Consider the following 22939-nt stretch of genomic DNA (forward strand, 5'->3'; position numbering starts at 1 on the left):
TGGGAAAGGTGGTGTCTGCCAGGTTTCTCCAGAGTCCTCCTGTGGATTTTAGTGACTGTACACCATCTAACCCAGGGGGTGTAGGCTTCCCTGCCTCTGAGCCACGGAACATACTTCCAGTATTTTGTATCACAACAAAACAGACATTTCCAAACCCATGCACATGACTACAAGCAACATGAGCGCCCACATCACTGTGGGTGCAGGAATGATTAATAAAATCATTTTCCCTTTTCTATAAAAATGTGAATTTTGGTTAACTTTCTAGCTCTTCTCCTCCACCAAAAACTACACAGGTAGGAATATCACTGTCATTATTACTTATGGTAAAAAGTAACTGTATCTAGCTTGGAAGAATTGTGAACATGCGCGGAGAACCCAGAGCCCCAGGCTCAGGCGTGATGACCCCTGTAATGGGCCTGTCCCTTGTGGGGACCCTGGAAACCAAATCCATGCAGTGTCACAAGAGCCACTCACTCCCAGGAGATGAGGCTTCAAAGCTAGGGAAGCCTCTGTCCCTGGGTCCTAAGTGAGTCTTGTTTCTTTGCAGCTTAACTGTTGCATGGGGTCAAAAACAACAGTTTCTTGGACAGCATTACCCTGCTGCTGACTGAGATTTCTGTCCTGTGTACTTCTAAATTACTCTTATGCCAAGTGTGGCCTATGGTCGTCCCATGAGGCAAGAGTTCAGCTGCACACAGGAAGATCCCTGTCGGCAGTAAGAGACTATGCCCGTCAGGTAGAATTTTAGATTAAAAGGTAAAGTCTATTTAATTTGCATTAATTTTAGTATTAGTGAGTTAACCTTTTTCCTTATGTTTATTCACTCTTTTTTTCTTTTATAAGTTCTGCACATGTCCTTTTATCCAGTCATTTATTTACTGGGGTCTTAGCTCAAGAGGTTTTTGATAATAAGAGGCTGTGCAGCATAGTGGTTAGAACAAGAGTTCTGAGATCAGAGACACGGGTTCAAATTCCGGGGCTGCAAACTAGAAGGTGTACGACTTTAGGCCGTTTATTTAGCCCACTCACCCTGGTTTCCTCTTCTGTAACTGTAGAAAAGGACGGTTCCTACAACTGAAGTCACTGTAAGGGTTAATTAAAGGGTGCAGTGCATGGAAAGCCCCGTGCAGGAACAGGCCCAATACTCACAAGGCTGTAGCTCCTTCCAGCGTCTATTACATTTACCAGACTATTCAAATACGGTGAATTTTACGTCTGCAAAGCATGAATGTATGTACAGTAAGTCTGCACCCTGCACCAAAACCTAAGAGGCTTAAACATTCTATCTTCCTCCTCTTAAAAGAAAGTTACTGATTTTCTCAATTATAATGGGTATGAGGAAGCAACCACGTGCTGCTCACGTAGTCTTTAAGTGTCACGGTCTTTGACTGGTAAGAGTGTCTGCAGTTCTGCTCCCACGTCACTGACATCAGTCACAGAGACGGTGCCCCCAGGGATTCTGTGAGACTCCAGCCGCCTCCCTCACTGCCCTGATGCACCAGTGCTCAGGTTGATCATTCTATTCATATTTACAGAGAACACCTTCCGACTGAAAGCTGCAAATCAGTAAAAACTCTAGCAGCCTTCAAGGGCTGGAATGAGGTTTTCCCTTACAGCTTAGAAAGCAAAGCTAGAATGAAGATGGAGAGTGAGGGCACCACGTGCACCCCCCACAATACCTGCACTTTCCCTCTTTTGAAGGTTCCACCGTGTTTCCTTCACAAGAATCCAACGTCACATGGGTGTACTGTCTTGCCATCACATTTTCTGAAATATACAGAAAATCAGAGACAGACATTACACACACCCGTATGATTTCAGATGGTTACAAAGTCCAGAGTTCCTTTTTACACTGACCTTCATTATAGTTTCAAATAGAGTTCCATGGCAAAATGTGCTATATTTAAAAAATGGGAATAAGTCAATTAAAAAAATTCTACTACTATACGTGAATGTTTCGACCTTATACATTTAACCTACACAACCCTTTAAAAGAGTCCAGAGAGCAGCAGGTCCCCTGTGGACAGGATGACAGGCCACAGGAAGGAATGGTGGCAGTGCACACCCTTCTCTGGGAGAACCTGATGACAAGGACACAGAGAATAAAAGGCTGCACACTTTCGGAGGCAGAGGTCTTAGTGTCTTTCAGTCTAAGCTGCCTTATTCAGTCCATGTTTAGTTGACTGAGCTGATTTAGAATTTACATCAGTACTTACTGGCAGTACTTACTACTACTCCCTTTAATTAAAAAAAAAAGTCTATCTAAGGACAGACAAACTAGACAGGGCAGAAATACAGAGTACACGTCTCCCAAGCGATGCTGACAGAGTGCAGAGCCAAGCACCACACGGGACTAAACTCTATCAGACATGGCCCCACGGAGCAGGTGCTAAAGCTTCTTAGTGCTAGAACACTGGCTTCTGCTTGCACAACCAAAGGGGCAAACACTCTAAGAAAAACCAATATTGACTTTTTGAAAGACTCTTGACTGTTAAACAGGTTAAGTTTTCCAGATGAAAAGGCTTTATTTTACATTTTTAAAAATTGAAGTAGCAAGTTTGTGATAGCACTTGTCCAAGTTTCAACTAAACCTTCCTTTAAAATTCAGGAAAGAAAGATAACATATTTGGTTAGCACCCTAAGAAAAAAATTTTTGTTCCTTAGTTAAAAATGTTTAGGTCTACAGGCTCAGACCTCACACTAAAATGAGCTTTCATCTAGGGGATGAAATCCTTCACTGCTGCTTCAGGGAACGACTGCCATTTAAACAAACAAACAAAAAGTGCCAGGAGTGATGGCGTCTGGCTAACAAATGAGTCGTTATCAAATGGTAAAGTGGTCCCAGATCTCAGCACAGGCCCACCTGGGATACTGCAGACCACTGCAGGCAAGCGGATAACACAACAAAGCAAGTCACACAAATTTTTTGGTTTCCCAGTACATAAAGAAGTTATGTTGACTGTAGTATGTACACTGTAGTATTAAGTGTACGATAGCATTGTGTCTAAAAAACAAGGTACGTACCTTAACTTAAATAAACCTTCACCCCATACAAGTGGGTTGGTCTTTGTAGCTCTTCTTTTAAATGCTTCTATAGGTTTTCCTCCTGTTCTACCTATAATCTAAGTTACGAAACTTTAAAAATGCACACAGACTTTATGAAGACAGTAATGCCAAAAGAAAAAACTCATGTGTGTAATAATACAATGAATGGATTTTAACTTTCCTCTTTATGGTTTTCAAAATTCTCATTTAGAATTTTCCAGAAGAAAACTATAACTGTAAAAGAACTGAAGTCGGCAGATGGGGCACTAAGTGTAATGCACACCTTTATCCTCTAGAGGGTGCCCTGAATCCACCGGAGGTTTGTGGAAGGGCGTGGACGCGAGCCGGGCGGCAGCCCTGAAGTCTCCCGGGCTCCTGGGACTGGGGGCCAGGGCTCTGGTGCAGCGGACGCCCCACACGGTTGAATCATCCAAAAGCTCTTCAGTGTGAGGCACTTCCTACAACGAGAGAAGAAACAGAAAAAAGCAGCAATCTCTCTGTTTCATACACAAAATTTAACACATTAATACTTTTTAAGATTAAAAAAAATGAGAAATTTTGATTCTTTAGAGGAAATAGATGTAACTCCTGGCTAACACCTAGCCAAGGACATTGTGGTTCTATTTTTTCCCCTGGAACTTGGACATTTCATCTTTAACACACTCTGTGGAGTTATACCACATGCAGGAGTCAAGTTTTGTTTACCAATTTTTACTTTTTCTTTTTTTTAATTTGAGAAGTCTAGATCTACAGAGTAATTACAAAGATGGTACAGAGTTCCCTTACAGCCTTTATCAAACTTCTAAGGTCTTGAAATAATATATATACCCGCATGGTTCCTCCAGGATACTATCAAAATCATTTTTCAGTTTCTATTATCTACCATAGTGCATGGTGTCTAATAGATTCGCAAATAATTATAGAATAATGTTCTAAAACCACACTCTTCACATAACATTCTATTTTTCAGCACAGTTTTTAAAATACACCATCTCATTTGACTGGCACAGTTGTTTGGTAAAATGGAGAGAAAAGGGTTGCATGACCCACTTCATGGACGAAGCAGAGATTTACTTACATTTGGTTTTGAAGGAAATCTGCTCATGGAACGTTCTCCGAAGGTCCTGGCTCCTGCAGGTTTGTTTTTAGGCTGTGGTAATCTAAGGAAAGATGTGCAAAATTACAAATAGCAAAATACGCTAAGGAAATACACTCTACCACTTTAGCTAGAGTGCTAAAAACATTCTCCACTTACTTAATTAGTTAATATCTATATACATATTCCTTACTTTTACAGCGATTGTAGCAAAACTGAGTGCCAAGTTGAATTAACTTGACTATGTACATAAAAGTCGATCCACAGTTACTTAAGCGAGGATGAAAAATACTGAAATTCTATTACACTGAAGTTATAAATTATAAGAACAAAAAGAGTTAGGGTGTGGCCAACAGAATGGCACGGATGCCACACATTTTATGCCTTGTTCCCAGTGCTTGGTCTAGCTGTGGAGTATGAATCTCTTCCACATCATGATACCTTTTATCCACGTGGACACTCTCTTTCCATGGTTTAAATTATTAACAGTGAAAACTCCTGGAGCTAACCTACTCTACCCTGATAGATGTACCCTCTACCCTCTCTAATGTAATGTCCCTCAGGCTTAAAACATATGTTCTCTGCAGCATGACCCAGTATAAGCCACTTCCTTTTCTACTTCATCAACCCTGCAAATGTACACAGACTGCGTATGGATACCTGTATCGGTGAATTCATTTACGTCTAACACAATTCAAAATCTGTAGGATCCCTCAGTTCTCTGATAATTTACAACCATCCTGCTTCCCTTTTCCAACACATGCTTTTGTTCCAGGAAGACTGCTTTCTTGGAACTCCCACTGGCACTGCAGATCTGGAGAAGAGCCGTAGCAACAATCTCCTGGCCATGTGGTCAAGAGGCCCACCAGTGGCAGAGCAGGGAATGGAGCCCAGACCACCTGACTGCCCTGTTCTCTCACCACCTCCCCGCCTTCTCCTGGAGGGACCTCGGCACCACCCGTCACCGTGGCAACACGCACTGCCCCAGTGTTATTCAACTAGATATTTCTTTACCCATAATTTTCTTTGTTTCCATCTTCAAATACAGGAAAAGCAGATGACAAAGAAGAGATAATCTTGTTGACTCCCCAAGCCCCGGAAGAACTTGCATTTTCTGCAACAGAGTAAAACACTGCATTTAATTATTGTATTAGGACAAAATGTTATCCTTTAGGCTAAACTTCAGCTACAAATAAGAAAATGGAATACAAGCTCACAGGAAATAACTGATGTCAGTTTCTGAAGTACTGGGTAACGAGGCATTCTGAAGTGACTTAACCAGTGTCACAAGGGTGTGGCACTCAAGCCTCGAGTTCCTGCCACACGTACAGCATGGTGTTTGCCATTCTTTTAAGACACCGCTATGGCCACTGACATTGAATAGAGCTCTCCGTGTCTTTGTCTTCCTACAAGGAGGAATTAACCACTTACCTTTATATTTATCTTTGTCCTGATCTCTCTGGCTTCCAACACAAACCCCTGACTCTACACATAGGGGGGACAGTTGCTGGCCTCCAACACTCCACCCCAACCTTCCTCTGCTGAGCAAGGCTCACGTAGACCTCAACGACTCAGCCCCTCTCGGCCACTCCCACCATGGGGACTTTTGTCCTTCTTTAGCACTTACTATTTATTATTTTTAAAGAAAAAACAAAAAACAAAAACCAAGTCTACGACACACAGTGAGTTCCTTGTCAAACACTGTTACATATTTTTACTTCACAAATTTTCTGCCCTATGTGACAAGCTCATCAAGGGGAGGGCCATTTCTTGAAATCTTTGCTATTTCTGTGGGCAACCACCCACAGTGCAATCCCCTTAGCAGCTATTAAACAGACTGTCATTACTTTGAAACTGGGCTTCAAATGCGTCTTCATTTTGATCTAGAGATGGCCATTCATCTTTGTCATCAGAAATGTCAGGAAGTGTAGGAGCCTGAAACATATTCATGATGAAACCTTCAAAGAATAGAAAGAGTAACTGTAAACATGGTTGCAAAAGAGCTTTCATTACCTTACTGTCAGAGGCCACACATTCAGACAAAAGGCTTTACATACCTAGTGCTTCTTTGGTGTGCACGGTGGGTGACGGCTGCACTTTGGATGGTGTGGCCTGAACCAGTCCCAGTGATGTGTTTGGAGTTGTGTGAAAAGAACTTGTGTTAACAACCTTATGTGTTTCACATCCTATTAAAGAAATGGGAACAAAATGCAAATTAGTAGAGAAATCAGAATGACTTAGAAGGCACACAACTTAAGAAACTTACTCTACTTAAAACATCTTATTATTGTGGATAACCCTTTCCAAGGACCTCCCTTATTGCAGTGCTTCCACACCTTCCATCTTCATCTTTATAACAGTCTCATGAGGTAGGTAAGGCAAGAGCTAGCCTTTTACAGAAAAGGAAACGAAAGCTCAAAGAGATTAAGCGGCTTGGACTAGGATTGTACCAAACTGGCAGCCTGGTCATAGACAGTACCCTCTGCTGTACTGCATCCCAGGAAATACAAGTTAATAGTCACACTGCAGTTTTTAAGAGTGGGTTTCCATCTCAGTCAGCTGGAGTCCAGACAATGGCAAACAAGGTCCTGTACGGCCTGGGCCCTGTTGGCTCAGACCTCATCTTCCTCCTCCTCTCCCTGCTCCCACTCACCAGCCACTGGCCGCTTTGCTGTGCTTACAACACATCAGAGATATCCCTGCCCAAGGACTCTGCACCTGCTGGTCCCTCTGCCTGAAACAGGTTTTCCAAGCTGGCTGCAAGGGCAGCCTCCTCCCTCAGGCCTTTACCCAAATACCACCCTCCTCCTGAGCCTCTTTCCTGGACAGCTCTGAAATTTCAATCCCCTCCCTCCCCAAAAGCAACACATCCTTCCCCTGCCGTGTGGGCAGGGGCTTCTGCCCCTTCTGTTCGTGACTGCACCTCTCACCACAAACGACAGTGCCCAGCATCTAGCAAGTGCTCAGTTAGGTCTTGGTAAAATAGGTGTCACTTGCTTTTTCAAGTAGCTCTGCTCTCACTAAACTGCCACTGGAAAGGATGTCACAGTCACATGGGGGGTGAGGGGTCACAGAGTGAATGCCCAAGCTGTGGGTCTTATTTATAAAACTTAGTTTCACGCAAATACCTCTAACAAAGTAGTACCAGATAGAAGCATAACACTCCTAATTAAACTTGCAATCACTTTTCCTTCCTCACAGCATCTTAAAGATGACTCTTGTTTTAGGTTAATTTGCTGAGAAATTTACTAGAAGAGTTTTCATAAATCAAGTTTCCAGAGGGTTCTAAGTAATAAGATGTGACTACTGGGTGGATTTCTACCTTTACTTGAAGTGGCCTGGGGCTCCTCTAACCCTGCATTCTGGGAACAGGAAAGCTAACACCAGGCTCACGAAGGTCTCAAGCCTCTAAACAGACCTCTGAGCGACCTGGATGAGTGTGGGCAAACAGGTCAGAGACAAATGTATTATAATTAAGTGTTACCTTCTTTCAGCTCTGCTGCACTCTGAGGCTTGAATTCATGATTATTTTTATTCACACACCTGGAAGAGAAAATTCTTGAGACATGCTAACTCTCAAAGAAAGAATGGTAAAAAAAAATGCCAGCTATTATGAGCCTATTGTTCAAATACAGATAGAAGAGACTAGGTCTACAGTATAGGTGAGTTGACTGTTTTATTTTGTTTCTCATATCCTTTTGAGGAAAATAATTCTTACTGATAAAGGCCAGGCATTAACATTTGCTTGACATAGTGATCCTGCATTTTAAACACCATGATCACTGTTCCTATGTGTGGTCGGGCAGGGTAACCGCTTCCCTGATTCAGATGATCCCATTTATTGCACAGCTAAAGGGCTGACACGCAGCTGCGGGCTGGGGAGCCCCGTGCGGTGGTCCCCGGCCACCACGTGGGGAAGTGTTGGTGCCTCAGTGGCGCAGGCCGCCTCCACGTGATGGGCAGACAGCCATGGTGCACTGTTCTATAGACTTTAAGTTATCAAAAAAGAAAAAAATGGTACATAAGATACTTATATCACAGTTTGTTTTAAGGACAGTCGTGACAGTGGACTTCATCAGTCTATTTAATACTGCTCCCCTTCATGGACCTTGTGAGGATGTTATGTAAAAAGTGCAAAGCACTTTCAATTTTACAAATCCCTATCAAACTGTCACAAAAACACGAGTTTTATATGAGATATCAGAGAAGGATCCCTTTCTCTGCCGTGGTCAGCTGTCTGGGCTACTGAGCATGCCATGGGGGTCCATTCAGTCCCTGACCTGCACCAAGGTCAGGGCCAACCTGCAGTGCTTCTGACTGAGACCTGAATGTTCACTAGGTTAGAGTTTCACAGTGTTATAAGGGGCGGCTGCCTCTGGCTCCCACCGCCTCACTAGTCCCTCTCTGCGGGGACGGCTGGACATGCATCATGTCTATGGGGCCTGTCACTGCTGCTGCTGCTGTGTTATGGGCTTAAATATACCATGAAGAACTGATAAGTCACAGCCCCCACACTTCAGTCCTCTCTTTACAAACATGGTGAGACCCAGGACACAGGACTGTATTATCCTAATATGCCTGAAAAAGTGTGATGATTTTAAACCTTGTTTCCAGAAGAAATCTTTGATAAAAGTTAACCTTGGACATCGGGGAGAACCAGTGCTTAAGGACAATACCCGGTACTAAGGGGTTTTGCCCAAGGGGAGGATGTGAGTAACATTGTAGCGTTTAATTTTCCTAATGGATCAATAAAATTCTTACATATTTAAAAAAGAGAGAGCACCAAAGTGACTGAAGATAAAACTATAAACAAGCGATGTGACATTAATTGTAATTTCTGCAATCTAGGAAAAATCACTCAAAATTGGAGGAAAAAACCTCCACAGCAGTGTAGACAGACTTTGGCATATTGTGTCCTGGAGATTAATCCCAACTGCTCCCGTGGGAAGACAGAAGGAACGTGAGAAGAACACATGTCAGGGAACTACCTGGGTATAATAACCCTATATATGTTCAGTCAAAACCAGTGAGCAAAGGCAAGTTCAGTTTAACAGCTGTATGTTCTTCAGCCACAAAAAAACGGTTGCGTTTCAGGGTACTGAATATTTTTAATTCAAGAGAGAAGTATGAAGCAAAACAAATACTCTACAAGAAGCATGGAAAAGTAAGGCTGAAAGATTTGGGGCTAACGTTTTGGTAACTTAGCTTTTCCACTACATGCCCACCTCAAAGTTATTTTAAGACCCAGGACTCCTCCATCGCTGACACACTGCTCTGGATGTGGCGGACCGTGTGAAGGAGCAGTCAGACACCGTTCACATCACATCGTCTGGAGGATGACCTGGGCTTACCTGGCATCTTTGCCGGCCGCTGTAAACATGGAGTCTGTCATGGGCTGGGCTGTCAGAGAAACCGGGGGAGCTACAATCTGGCTGACGGCTGGGGACACCAAAGCAGCAGTGACAGCATTTGCCGCAAGAGGGACAACAGGAGGCACCTCTCCCTGTTTCTCTCCCGTGCTCTTTGAGGTCTGCTGATTGATGGCTGGAGGACTCGGTGCTCTCACTTCCTGCTGGGAGCCTGCATGTGGCCCCAGACGGGTGGGATTAACCTTCCATGTTAATCAAACAAACAAAAACAAAGCTGTGAGGTCCAGACTGCTACTGACTAGGTATTACAGCTTTCCGAACAATGGCATCTGTCTTCAGTAGATTCCTTTCCCCCTGAGGCAGCCCCTCACCCCTCCAGGTGTTCTGAACTGAACAGTCAACAACAACGGAGGCCACTCCGCGAGCGGGATGCTTTTGTAGCTTCATAACCACAGACTCACCCGGCAGCTCAGACTTCTAACCACTGAAATACCAGCCCTGACCATTCACCAGTATTTAAAACCTATCATATTTCTCTTAATTTTGGGAAAAGACCAACAAATCAATGTTATCAAATGCTCATAATGGTGTTCCTCCCATTAAAACACCCTTCTAAAATAGCTGTCTCTTTGTTTTGGTCAAAGCCAACACAGAGGCCAAAAGACAGTGGAGCAGTGCCTTCAAAGAGACTGAGGGAGCATGACTTCCCTCCTGGAACATCATCACCAAGTGTGGGGGCAGAATAAACATATGTCCAGACACACAAGAGATCTCAAAAAATTAACCCCTCAGATTTGCTTTTAAAAACAAGCTCTTGGTCGGGGAGGGACAGCTCAGTGGTAGAGCGCACGCTTAGCACGCATGAGGCCCTGAGTTCCATTAAACCCACCCCCCAGAAAACTAATTACCAGCTCCCCCACCCAACCCCCCCCCACAAAAATAAAGATTAAAAAAAAAGCTCTTGGATGCTATGCCACCAAAATGAGGAAGCAGAGGACAAACAATGACGTGGGAACCAGAATACAAACAGCATAAAACACCACAGAAAAGGAACAAAGGGAGGACGGCCACCTGGAGACCAGCCTGGAGGTGGAAGACAAGAGGGTCTGGGAAGCATGTGGCTGAGAAACGTGAAACCAAGAGCGTATCTGATGTATTCAAACGTAATGAAAGGATATTTCCAGTTTCTTCAGCGTTTGGGGATAACTGACTGATAAGTAGAAGGAAAATATAGCAAAAGAAAAGTGAGCACATTATTTTAACAATTCCTTAGAACTACTCAGGAAAAAACAAATTATACAACAAAGGAAATCCAAATAAATAAGAAAAAATGAAATAATACGATTGAAAACTGGACAAAGTCGATCAAAGTCAATTTAAAGTAAAAAAAGGCAAACAGAAACAAATGTAGTTTTAAAAGTCCAAATTCACCTGTATTAAAAAAAAAAGTATCAAATGGTTGAAAATTTTTAGGATAGCTAAAGTTAGCATGTGCATACAAGAAACAGGTACTGTTTGTTATTCACTATTAATATGAATATAAAATGGCAAACTCTAGCGGGGCAGAATGACAATATTTTAGGTACACAAACATATATAAAAACATACTACACATTCTGTTCTGTAACTTCCTTTCTCATTCTACATTCAGAACATCTTTCTGTGTCAAATTGTTTAAAAAATTGGGGAAGATAGTAACTAAATTAGCAACAGAATAAACTCTAAAATTAGGGCACAGAAGGAAGCACACAGAAATGGAAACAGAAATCACTGTGCTGGGCACGGGAAGCGTCAGCAAAGAGCACACACACCTCAGATCTCTCCTGGGAAGAGGGTGGGTTCTCCCGCGACGTCTCCACCACTTGGTGCAACTTCTTATGAAGTTCATCCATTTTCTGTTTTAATAGTTCCTCTTCAAAAGCATTTGCTTCTTTCCTTCTCATATAATGCCTGTCTTCGTTTACTTTAAGAACAACAAAATATGGTTTGCATGTGAAATTTAAATTCAGGTCATCAGATGAAAACTTCCCAAACTTAAAGAAGGAATCAGATATCCAAGTACAGGAAGCTCAGAGGGTTCCAAACATGAAGAACCCAAATAGACCCACATCAAGACATATCACAATCAAGACGGCCAGAGTCAAGGATAAAGAAATGATCCTAAAGGCAGCAAGAGAAAAGCAAAGAGTGAGTTACAAGGGAACCCCCATAAGGCTCTCAGCTGATTTCTCTACACAAACACTACAGGCCAGAAGGGAGTGGCAAGATATATTCAAAGTCCTGAATGAAAAGAAGATGCAGCCTAGGATACTTTATCCAGCAAGGTTATCCTTTAGGATAGAAGGAGACATAAAGGTTTTTACAGACAAGCAAAAACTATAAGAGTTTAGCAACACTAAACCTATGCTAAATGAAATATTGAAAGGTCTACTCTAAACAGAAAAGCAGCCAGATGCTACAGAAATGAGAAACTCACAACTGGAAAGGTGATAACTCATAAATTACGAATAAAATAAACACAAAATTGTAAAAGAAGATATCTAAATCATTGAGAGTGGGAGAGGGAGGCAGGAAAATATAGAATCTTTTTTTTCTTTCTTTTTTAAATTTTTTGTTCTCAGTAGGATGGGTTTGAGATCATGTTACTATCAATTTAATAAAAACAGTTATAGTAATGGGCTAATAGACTTACAAAAAAGGTAACCACAAGCCAAAAACTTACAAGGGAGTCACAAAAACTAAATAAAATCCATGATAATACAAAGGAAAATTACCAAACCACAAAAGGAAGAAGAAAGGAACAAAGAGGAAATACCAAATCAACTGCAAAGATAAGTACAAAATGGCAATAAACACACATCTATCATTAATTACTGTAAACGTTAATGGACTAAATGTTCCAGTCAAAAGACATAGAGTGGCAGACTGGATAATAAAGCAAGAACCTTCAATATGCTGCATACAAGAGACCCACTTTAGGGAGAAGGACACGTATAGATTGAGAGTGAAAGGATGGAAAGGATATTCCATGCAAATGGAAAAGCCAAAAAAGCAGGTGTAGCAGTACTGATTTCAGACAAAATAGACTTTAAAACTTTAAAAGGCCATAAAGAAAGATAAAGAAGGACATTTTATAATGATTAAAGGAATAACACAAGATGAGGATATTATACTCGTTAATATATATGCACCCAATATAGGAGCACCTAAATACATAAAACAATTACTAACAGAGATAAAGGGGGATATTGATGGGAATACAATCATAGTTGGAGATTTTAACACCACATTAACATCACTAGACAGATCTTTCAGACAGAAAATAAATAAAGCAACAGAGAAATTATTAATACAATAGAAAAATCAGACTTGGTGGATATTTTCAGAGCATCACACCCCCCCAAAATAGGATACACATTCTTTTCAAGTGCATATGGAACATTTTCTAGGATTGATCATGTACTTGGGCACAAAAGAAACCTCAACAATTTTAAGAATATAGAAATTATCTCAAGCATCTTTACTGACCACAATGCCATGAAACTAGAAATCAACAACAGAGAAACAAAGAAGAAAAAAAGGAAAGTATGGAGATTAAACAATATGCTATTAAAAAACCAATGGGTCAATGAGGAAATCAAAGCTGAAATTTAAAAATACCTTGAGACAAGCGAAAATGAAAGCACAACCACACAAAATTTATGGGACACAGCAAAGGCAGTGCTATGAGGGAAGTTTACAGTGATACAGGCCTTCCTCAAAAAAGAAGAACAATCTCAAATAAACAATTTAACCCACCAGCTGAAAGAACTAGAACAAGAACAAAGAACCCCAGAAGGCAGCAGAAGGAAGGAAATTATAAAGATCAGGGAGGAAATAAATAAAATAGAGATTAAAAAAACCATAGAAAAAAAAATCAATCAAACCAAAAGCTGGTTTTTTGAAAAAGTAAATAAAATCGACAAACCTCTGGCCAAACTCACAAAGAAGAAAAAAGAGAGAGCACAAATTAGTAAAATAAGAAAGAAAAATGGAGAAAGTACAACAAATAAAATAGAAATACAGACTATCATACGAGAATATTATGAAAAACTATATGGAACCAAACTGGATAACCTAGAGGAGATGGACAAGTTTCTGGAAACATACAGTCCACCACGACTGAATCAAGAAGAAACTGACCACTTGAGCAAACCGGTCACTAGAAATGAAATCGAAATAGCAATAAAAAACCTCCCTACAAATAAAAGTCCAGGACCGGACGGCTTCACTGGGGAATTCTACCAAACATACAAAGAAGAACTCATACCAGTCCTTCTCAAACTCTTCCAGAAGATTGAAAAGGAGGGAATACTCCCAAACTCATTCTATGAAGCCACCATCACCCTGATACCAAAACCAGGCAGACACTGCCAAAAAAGAGAATTATAGGCCAATATCACTGATGAACATAGATGCCAAAATCCTCACCAAAATATTAGCAAATAGAATCCAACAACACATAAAAAAGATTATACATCATGACAAAGTGGGGTTCATCCCAGGGACACAAGGGTGGTTCAACATACGCAAATCAATCAATGTAATACATCATATCAACAAGAGAAAGGACAAAAACTACATGATCATCTCAATAGATGTAGAAAAAGCATCTGATAAAATTCAACACCCATTTATGATAAAAACTCTCGCCAAAGTGGGTATAGAGGGAACATATCTCAACATAATAAAAGCTATATATGACAAACCTACAGCCAGCATAGTACTCAATGGTGAAAAACTCAAAAAGCTTCCCACTAAAATCTGGGACAAGACAAGGATGCCCACTATCACCACTCCTATTCAACATAGTCTTGGAAGTCCTAGCCACAGCAATCAGGCAAGAGAGAGAAATAAAAGGGATCCAAATTGGAAAAGAAGAGGTAAAAGTGTCACTATATGTCGACAATATGTTACCACATATAGAAAACCCTAAAAGGTCCACACAAAAACTACTAGAGCTGATCGAAGAATTCAGCAAGGTAGCAGGTTACAAGATTAACGTTCAAAAATCAGTTGCATTTCTTTACACTAACAATGAATCAACAGAAAAAGAAAGTAAAGAAACAATCCCCTTTAAAATAGCACCCAAAGTAATAAAATATCTAGGAATAAATCTAACCAAGGAGGTGAAAGAATTATACACAGAAAATTAGAAACCATTGATGAAGTATATTAAAGAAGACTTTAAAAAATGGAAAGATATCCCATGCTCTTGGACTGGAAGAATCAATATTGTTAAAATGGTCACACTGCCCAAGGCAATCTATAGATTTAATGCAATCCCTATCAAATTACCCAGGACACATTTCACAGAACTAGAACAAATCATAATAAAATTTATATGGAACCATCGAAGACCTAGAATTGCCAAAGCATTACTGAAGAGAAAGAAAGAAGCTGGAGGAATAACTCTCCCAAACTTCAGACAATACTACAGTAATAAAGACGGCATGGTATTGGTACAAAAACAGACATATAGACCAAGGGAACAGAATAGAGAGCTCAGAAATGAACCCACAAACTTTTGGTCAACTAATCTTCGACAAAGGAGGCAAGAATATACAATGGAATAAAGACAGTCTCTTCAGCAAATGGTGTTGGGAAAACTGGACAGCAGCATGTAAAGCAAAGAAGCTAGAACACTCCCTTACACCATATACAAAAATCAACTCAAAATGGATCAAAGACTTAAACATAAGACAAGATACAATAAACCTCCTAGAGGAAAATATAGGCAAAACATTATCTGACATACATTTCAAAAATGTTCTCCTAGAACAGTCTACTCAAGCAATAGAAATAAAAGCAAGAATAAACAAATGGGACCTAATGAAACTTACAAGCTTCTGCACAGCAAAGGAAACCATAAGGAAAACAAAAAGACAACCTACGGAATGGGAGAAAATTTTTGCAAATGAAACCAACAAAGGCTTGATCTCCAGAACATATAAATAGCTCATACAACTTAATAAGAAAAAAATTAACAACCCAATCCAAAAATGGATAGAAGACCTAAACAAGCAATTCTCCAAGGAAGACATACAAATGATCAATAGGCACATACAAAAATGGTCAATATCACTAATTATCAGAGAAATGCAAATCAAAACTACAATGAGGTATCACCTCACACCAGTCAGAATGGCCATCATTCAAAAATCCACAAACGACAAATGCTGGAGAGGCTGTGGAGAAAAGGGAACCCTCCATCACTGCTGGTGGGAATGCAGTTTGGTGCAGCCACTGTGGAAAACAGTATGGAGATTCCTCAAAAGACTAGGAATAGACTTACCATATGACCCAGGAATCCCGCTCCTGGGCATATATCCAGAAGGAACCCTACTTCAAAATGACACCTGCACCCCAATGTTCATAGCAGCACTATTTACAATAGCCAAGACATGGAAACAGCCTAAATGTCCATCAACAGATGAGTGGATAAAGAAGATGTGGTGTATTTATACAATGGAATACTACTCAGTCATAAAAACTGACAACATAACGCCATTTGCAGCAACATGGATGCTCCTGGAGAATGTCATTCTAAGTGAAGTAAGCCAGAAAGAGAAAGAAAAATACCATATGAGATCACTCATATGTGGAATCTAAAACAAAAAAACAAAAAAACAAACAAAGCATAAATACAAAACAGAAATAGACTCATAGACATAGAATATAAACTTGTGGTTGCCAAGTGGGCGGGGGGTGGGAAGAGATAGACTGGGATTTCAAAAATGTAGAATAGATAAACAAGATTATACTGTAGAGCACAGGGAAATATATACAAGATCTTACAGTAGCTCACAGAGGAAAAAATGTGACAATGAATATATATATATGTTCATGTATAACTGAAAAATTGTGCTCTTCATGGGAATCTGACACAACATTGTAAAATGATTATAAATCAGTAAAAAAAGTCAAAAACAAAATTCAGGTCATCAGAAAAAATAAAATTCAGGTCATCAGAAGAATACATGCGAAATGAGTGAAAGGTTATTTTTAAGATGGTAAAGTTTTCACTAGGTCTTTTCCATGTATATTAGGTTATTAAAATTGAAGTGTGTAATTATTTTTCAATTATAATTTTTACCTGCCCTCAGCAATTATTACTTTTAAGTTCAGGGCATGTAAGTTGTAAAAATTTACATGATCAACAAAAATATTTGGTAATAGCACAGTATTACCAACTTTTTTTATTTGATACTAAACACTTCTTGTAGAACAATCATGACTGTGCAAATCATTTGAAAAATGGAACTGTTTTTAAAAGATATTAACCTCTAGGTGCTTTCTCAGAAGAAATAAGAGTAAAGTGCACTGAAAGGTCAGTGCGTTAAGTACCTTGATCTCAGTCCCACTTCCAATAATTAGTTAACATAACCATATCACATACTAATAGAACCATCCAGCTCAGACTTTACCATCTGTTCAAGGCACAAAAATGTCCTCTGCGAGTGTCAACTGACTGTCCTCTTAGTTGTTAACCAAATGAGAAATAAGGAATGAATCAAAAGTGGCCTACAGCACAAATACTCAGACGGTGCAGAAGCCCTGAGTGGAACAGAGGTTTGTTTTCCTCTAAGGTTCATGTTGCTACAGCAAAGGCAAGTGCCAATATCTGTGTTAATGTTGTTTCCCTGAGAACCCTGACCCACTGCACAGGACAGCCATGAATAATATCACACTTGGAGCAGAGGACTCCTGAATGTCTTACGTATCGTAGTTGCAGATCTTGAAAAATCTCTTCTCAACACTAGTTCCCAACCTAATCCTTTCACGGTACAAACAACTGACTCAGAGGTTTAGAATTGCTATATAGAGAAGTTCAAATCCATATGATAATACTGAAAAGTTTTAAAATATCTCTTTCACAAAAGCTAAGGAACACTGGCGTGGATACATACTTTAGTGTTGTTTCAACTCTCAGCTTTGCTGTCAAGATACCAATTTAGCCCTTGGACAAACATAGTTGCTACACTAGTATAGTTTAACAAGATTTCTAGGCTTCTGACAGGATGAGCTAGACTCTTTTTTTTTTTTTTTTGTAGATTCTTTCAGTATAGCCAATTATCTGCTAAAAATGTAATTACTCAGAGATGAAGATTAAGTGGCATAAGGTATCTCAAATTGTAAGACGGCAGGTACCCCACTGTTCGTGCTTTCTCCGCTGATTGTATTTCTGTGCTCTCAGTTCTTCAAAGGAAAATTCTGATTCTCCACGAATAAGCTTCTCCTTGCAATACATGACAACCTGCTGAACGTCAGCTGCGGCTGCCAAAGACGGGTGTGTGGAGTATCCTGACTTAGAAATCACGATCACCCTTTGCTCCCTAAAATGGGGAAGAATACATTATTTCCAACACTGTACTGAAGCAGGTCTTGAAGGAAACTAAGTCATAGCTTAATGCACTGATTATACTTGCTTATTTGACTCTTTATCACAAGCTGAAGATATTACTCCAGAAAGTTCTGAACCCTAAAAAGACAGAAAAGAAACATAAGCATTTACTTATCTGAAAAGTAACTGTCATCCAAATTACTTCACAAAACAATATGAAAACACTTGAGGGGCTTGTTAATCACCAAATAGAGTCATATATGCTCTTTTAAATTAGAATTAATATCTGAGGCTTTGGTTTGCATTTTTACACTTATGATAACTTTTGCAACTCAAGAGTCCAATAAGAATTTGATTTAAGAATATGAAAATGAATATTCGTGTATGACTGAAGCATTGTGCTATACATCAGAAATTGACACAACACTGTAATCTGACTATACTTCAATAAAAAAGAAAGAAAGAAAGAAATTGATATTAAAAATATCTACTTGGTGGTAGAGAAGGGCACTTATTTCCCTTTGATCCATAGTCTAAGAGCTGAGCCCCAGTGCCAAACTATAAAGAGATTAATATTTCAAATAGCTACATTAAAAGAAAAATCATCACATTTCTTTTCTGGTACTGGTCTACCCTCAGGAGTTCCCAATGCCAGCATTCATTCATGAAACAGATATTTACTGAACACCTTGTACACGTCATGTCCTGAGCTAGGTCCTGGGAATGTGACTATCTCCACTGTTTCGAAGATTAGTCAGAGCAGTAGGAAGCACAGGACAGGCAAATGTGAGCAGGATGTAAACTGGAACAGTCTGAGTGCCTGTCAGAGTTAGAAATTCATATTCTACTTCTAGGAATGTGTATCATTGATAAAACCTGCACATTTGCACGAAGAACAGAGGCATCTCCGTGGGATGTTGCTTAAAGGAGGTCCTTAGCTGTTTGAAAAAGCAATGGTACTGTGAAGAGGAAAGATGCTGGGAAACAAGGAGAGGGAAGGAGAGAGCGTTTTTATAAGCCATCGGGATGGAAGAGCTCTCCACAGGGCAAAAGTCTCAAGGACAAAAGACCAGCATGGGTGGAAGGCCGCCTCTCCCCACCGTGATGGCAGGGAAGGCTGCAGCTACATTTACTGGCTGGTGCAGAAGCTGACGGATGTCAGCTGACAGCTTCTGTGGTCTCACTGAGATAGTATTCCTCAGCTCCTGAGGAAGAGGTTAGAGGTAGTCAGGTCCTAAGTTTGAGGAGAGTAAAAAGAATTATAATTTGGCATTAGAGTAAAATGGGAAACACAAGTGAACATAAAACAGAAAGAGTGCCCTGGGAAACTGGAAATATAACTGCCGGGGAGAGCAGAGCCCTGGCTGAGATTACAGTCCCAAGATCTGAGTGTTTTAAGGGGGGCCCAGGAGCCTCCAGGTGGGTGTGTGAATTGAGGTAGGGAATCCTGCCTGGGCCTGTTAGAGGGAGGCCCGCAGAACAAAGGAGGAGAGAGGCTGCTGGGGTGGAGATGAAGACAGGTGGCCATGTAGTGGGGGGTCCCTGGGTCAGACAGGTGCAGGGAGCGATGGTCAGTGAGTTACTATAAATGTAATATTTGAAGTGAGCAGCGGTGGATGATGACAGGCCCAGAGAGGAGCCACAGGCACAGGTGGCTGACGTGGAGGTTAGAGTCTTGGGAGGCAAGTTCAAAGAAATGAGATGCCCAGGATGTGGAAGGCAGTGGGATGACGGTTCAATACAATTCCTGGTTTCCACGTGAACTACAAACAATTTTTATTACCTGATTCTTAGAAATGCAGGCTGAGTTATTTCCTGGATTTGATTGTGTTGTTACCATTTGGTTTAAAACCTGAGCATCATGCAGAGATTCTGAGGTTCTTGCTATGAGGGGAAAGGGATGAAATAAAGAGGAATAAGGGTAAAACCATATTCAATAAAATTATGACAAATACATGCTTGTGATCTTTCAAAAAGTAGCATTTAAAGAAACTCATTTACATTGCCTCAGAAATGTAACTGAAACACTTGATAAGTAAGAGAAATATTATAGAGGCAATTTTCTAACCAAATGCCCAAGGAAGTCCCTGAAAGAAATGTAAACTCTAGCTATTTTAAACAATAGGATAGAACAGTCAGTGCTTAATGATGAAATGTAATCTTTATTTCTTAAAAAACAAAAATCACCACATTTCTTTAAAAGTTGTATTAAACACATTCGATTTAATTCAGAACAGATGTACGCCAGAGTAAGAAGTAAGTTGTCTTCTATTTGGTGCAATTTTTGTTTAAAAAAAAGTCCTAAACATACAAGGTTATCACCACGTTTTTCATGTGGGTTTTCTTTTAAAGTGCTAAGACAGAGCCCCTGCTGTCCAGGGCGATTTCTTAGGCATCATTGTTAGCAGGGTGCCTTTCCATTACCTAAGACAATATAGTCAATAAATACTGGATGGATTTTTTTTTTAAGGAAAAAAAAAGGCAGTACAAATCAGAGGCTAAATTACCAACACTTTGGACATTTTAAAAAGCATCATTTTACCTTGAGTTGGCACATGGGTTTCGGTGAGACGGGTCTGAAATAACCTAAAAGAGAGCAGTAAAGGCATCACTATAGATTAAAACTTAGTTTAATATATATTTACATTAAAGTGAAAACTAACCATGATAGACAGCTTACTATAAGCTGGTAAAGACTAAGGTTAATGTAAAGAATGTAAAGGTGAATTTTAGGGTTGCTTCAAAATTAAAAAAAAAATTCTGGGATTATTTTCATACCCAATATACTTACATTAGAAAAAATTCTTCTTTTGCCTAGTGTATGTCAGAATTTCTTAAATTCACATAACAAATATACCCTCCTTCTCTGTGGGTATCAAGTATCAAATGTAACAACATCAAGTGTTTGAACTCTCTCTTTTATGCATTGCATATATTAGAACATAATGGATAGTATAATGTTTTAAAGAAAGATGTGAAAGTACAAAACTACTTTAAAAAGCAGATACATTACTGTACCTGCTGCAAGAACTTCTTAAATATGTCATTTCACGGCATCTTTGCACATCAATCAACCTGTCAACCAATATGCCTGACATTTTTGGGTGATGGGAGCAAGAGTGTATAGTATGGAGAGACTAAGACACATACAACCAAATGCAGAAAATGTCAAGTGTTTGACTCTTAATGCAAACAAACCAATGGTTAAAAAAGAAATTACATGAGGAATGACTGAAAATTAGATTAAAGAATTATTGTTCATTCTGTTAGGTATGAGAATGGTGTGAGGTCTTGGAAGAAACCACCTTTTGAGGTGTTTAAGGAAGTGTTTGGGGTAAAATATTTTGCTATCTTGGATTTGCTTTCAATCCTTCAGCACAAGGAAGAGCATGAGCCCTGGAGTAAAGCTGAAAACAACGCGTATATGAAGTGCCAGCAAGGGACAGGCTGGCTCTGTGCTGCGGGGGAGGGAACAGCAAAAACAGCCCAACCCCCTGAGCAGTAATTTGGCTACAGGCACCACAAGCCTGAACACTCTTCATACACCCTTAACTCCACAGTTTCAATTCTGAGAAGCCATCAGAAGGAACTAGAGAAAAATAGGAAATACTTTTATGAGGGAGAAAAGACCTTGACACAGGCTTGCATATGTACGTTAGATATGCCTGCAATCCTATTACAAGCAGAGAAAAAAATGCCAACCCAAACTGCCAGGTTTCTTCTGCTTCTTCAGCTTTCCGTATCAGGGTATATGTAAATGTACCCTAACGTGAGGTGTACCTAATCACTGAAAAGTTGAAAATCGTGAAAACAATGTTATTCATTAAGATATTCATTATGTTGTTCTTTATAAAAATCAAATTGTTGGAAACAACTTAAATGCTGCATTGGACCAATGAAATTATGACACAGCTCTGGGACAGTAGTACAAAAGTGCATAATTTCTTAAGAGCAGTATAAATGTGTATCACAGACACACAATATGGCTGACCGTTCAAATACACAGACACTAAGGTATACACAGGTCTAGGAAAAGGTATTGGAAGGAGATGCATGAAAATGTTAACTGTAATCTTTTTGGGCAGTTTTTCTTTATACTTTTCTATACATCCACATTTTCCCCCATGAGAAGGATATCCCTGTACAAACAGAACAATAAAACCCTTTTAAGAACAAACATTACGTTTGCAGATAGGAGACTGCGAGGAGTTTATTTCATTTCCAAACTACCTGTATTGCTGTTGCAGCAGCTCCCCGGGTTCGGCCTGGTTTTGAATCCCTCTCCGGAAAACAGCACTGGCGTGCTGCCACTGCCCCCGGCCTTCCAGGTGCCCAGCCCAGGCTACGTACAGGGGAGCCGACTGCGTCCCGATGCCGTGGTTGTACAGAAACTCAAAAAACTGATGCAGGTCACTGTTGCACTCGGCCTGGGGAAACCCAAAGCGAACAAACATAAGAACAAAGGCGCTGCCAGTCTCGGTGTGGCCGGGGATCAGCCAGCCCTCAGTCCCCTTGGAGGCTTCAGATGTACTGAGCAGGGAGGGAGAGCAAGGCCTGTATGGTCCGACAACAGCAAGCCTCAAAGTCAAGCTCATTCCTCTCCTTGACATTCATTGTCCCTCAAATTACTGACACTACTTCCCAAGATAGCAGGGTCAGCAATGCATTATGTAAAGTTATATTTGCTCATTTTACATAGGGCACCTTTGATCCTCATATCTTGTAATTCAGTGAGAAAATCTAGGTTTGCCCCATCTGTTCCATTTGTGATTTTATTACTAGAACTTGTATCCCGAAGCTTTTATTTCAAGATTGAAGAGACTCAACCTTTAAAGCCTAATCTGAGGCAGTCTTCTCCTTTTAGTACTAAATTTCCTTTCTGAGAGTTAATATTGTATCAATTATTTACAATAAATTTAATTTACTCCTGGGAACCCTCTTAGTATCTGGGAGTGCCAGCTTATCTCCCCTTCCCTGTATACACTTCTCTTCCAACAATCTTCTTTTAATTTAATGGTTTCTACTTTGTGTTGTCACATTTCA

General features: G+C 40.1%; 1 protein-coding gene across 1 annotated transcript in view; it reads right to left on the bottom strand.

Moving 5' to 3' along the window:
• BUB1 (BUB1 mitotic checkpoint serine/threonine kinase) overlaps positions 1-22939 on the bottom strand; it is a 35333-nt gene that overhangs the window by 8206 nt on the left and 4188 nt on the right. The window contains exons 4-17 of the mRNA XM_031441232.2: positions 22127-22323; positions 20439-20482; positions 19680-19780; positions 17982-18034; positions 17704-17888; positions 11325-11476; positions 9496-9755; positions 7629-7687; positions 6202-6330; positions 5992-6102; positions 5159-5258; positions 4127-4208; positions 3332-3506; positions 1683-1770 (exon numbers count right to left, since the gene is read on the bottom strand). Coding sequence (XP_031297092.1) covers positions 1683-1770; positions 3332-3506; positions 4127-4208; positions 5159-5258; positions 5992-6102; positions 6202-6330; positions 7629-7687; positions 9496-9755; positions 11325-11476; positions 17704-17888; positions 17982-18034; positions 19680-19780; positions 20439-20482; positions 22127-22323 — 1736 coding nt within the window. The remainder of the gene's footprint in view (positions 1-1682; positions 1771-3331; positions 3507-4126; positions 4209-5158; positions 5259-5991; positions 6103-6201; positions 6331-7628; positions 7688-9495; positions 9756-11324; positions 11477-17703; positions 17889-17981; positions 18035-19679; positions 19781-20438; positions 20483-22126; positions 22324-22939) is intronic.

Source organism: Camelus dromedarius, chromosome 33, assembly GCF_036321535.1.
Source record: "Camelus dromedarius isolate mCamDro1 chromosome 33, mCamDro1.pat, whole genome shotgun sequence".
NCBI classification, from domain to species: Eukaryota; Metazoa; Chordata; class Mammalia; order Artiodactyla; family Camelidae; genus Camelus; species Camelus dromedarius.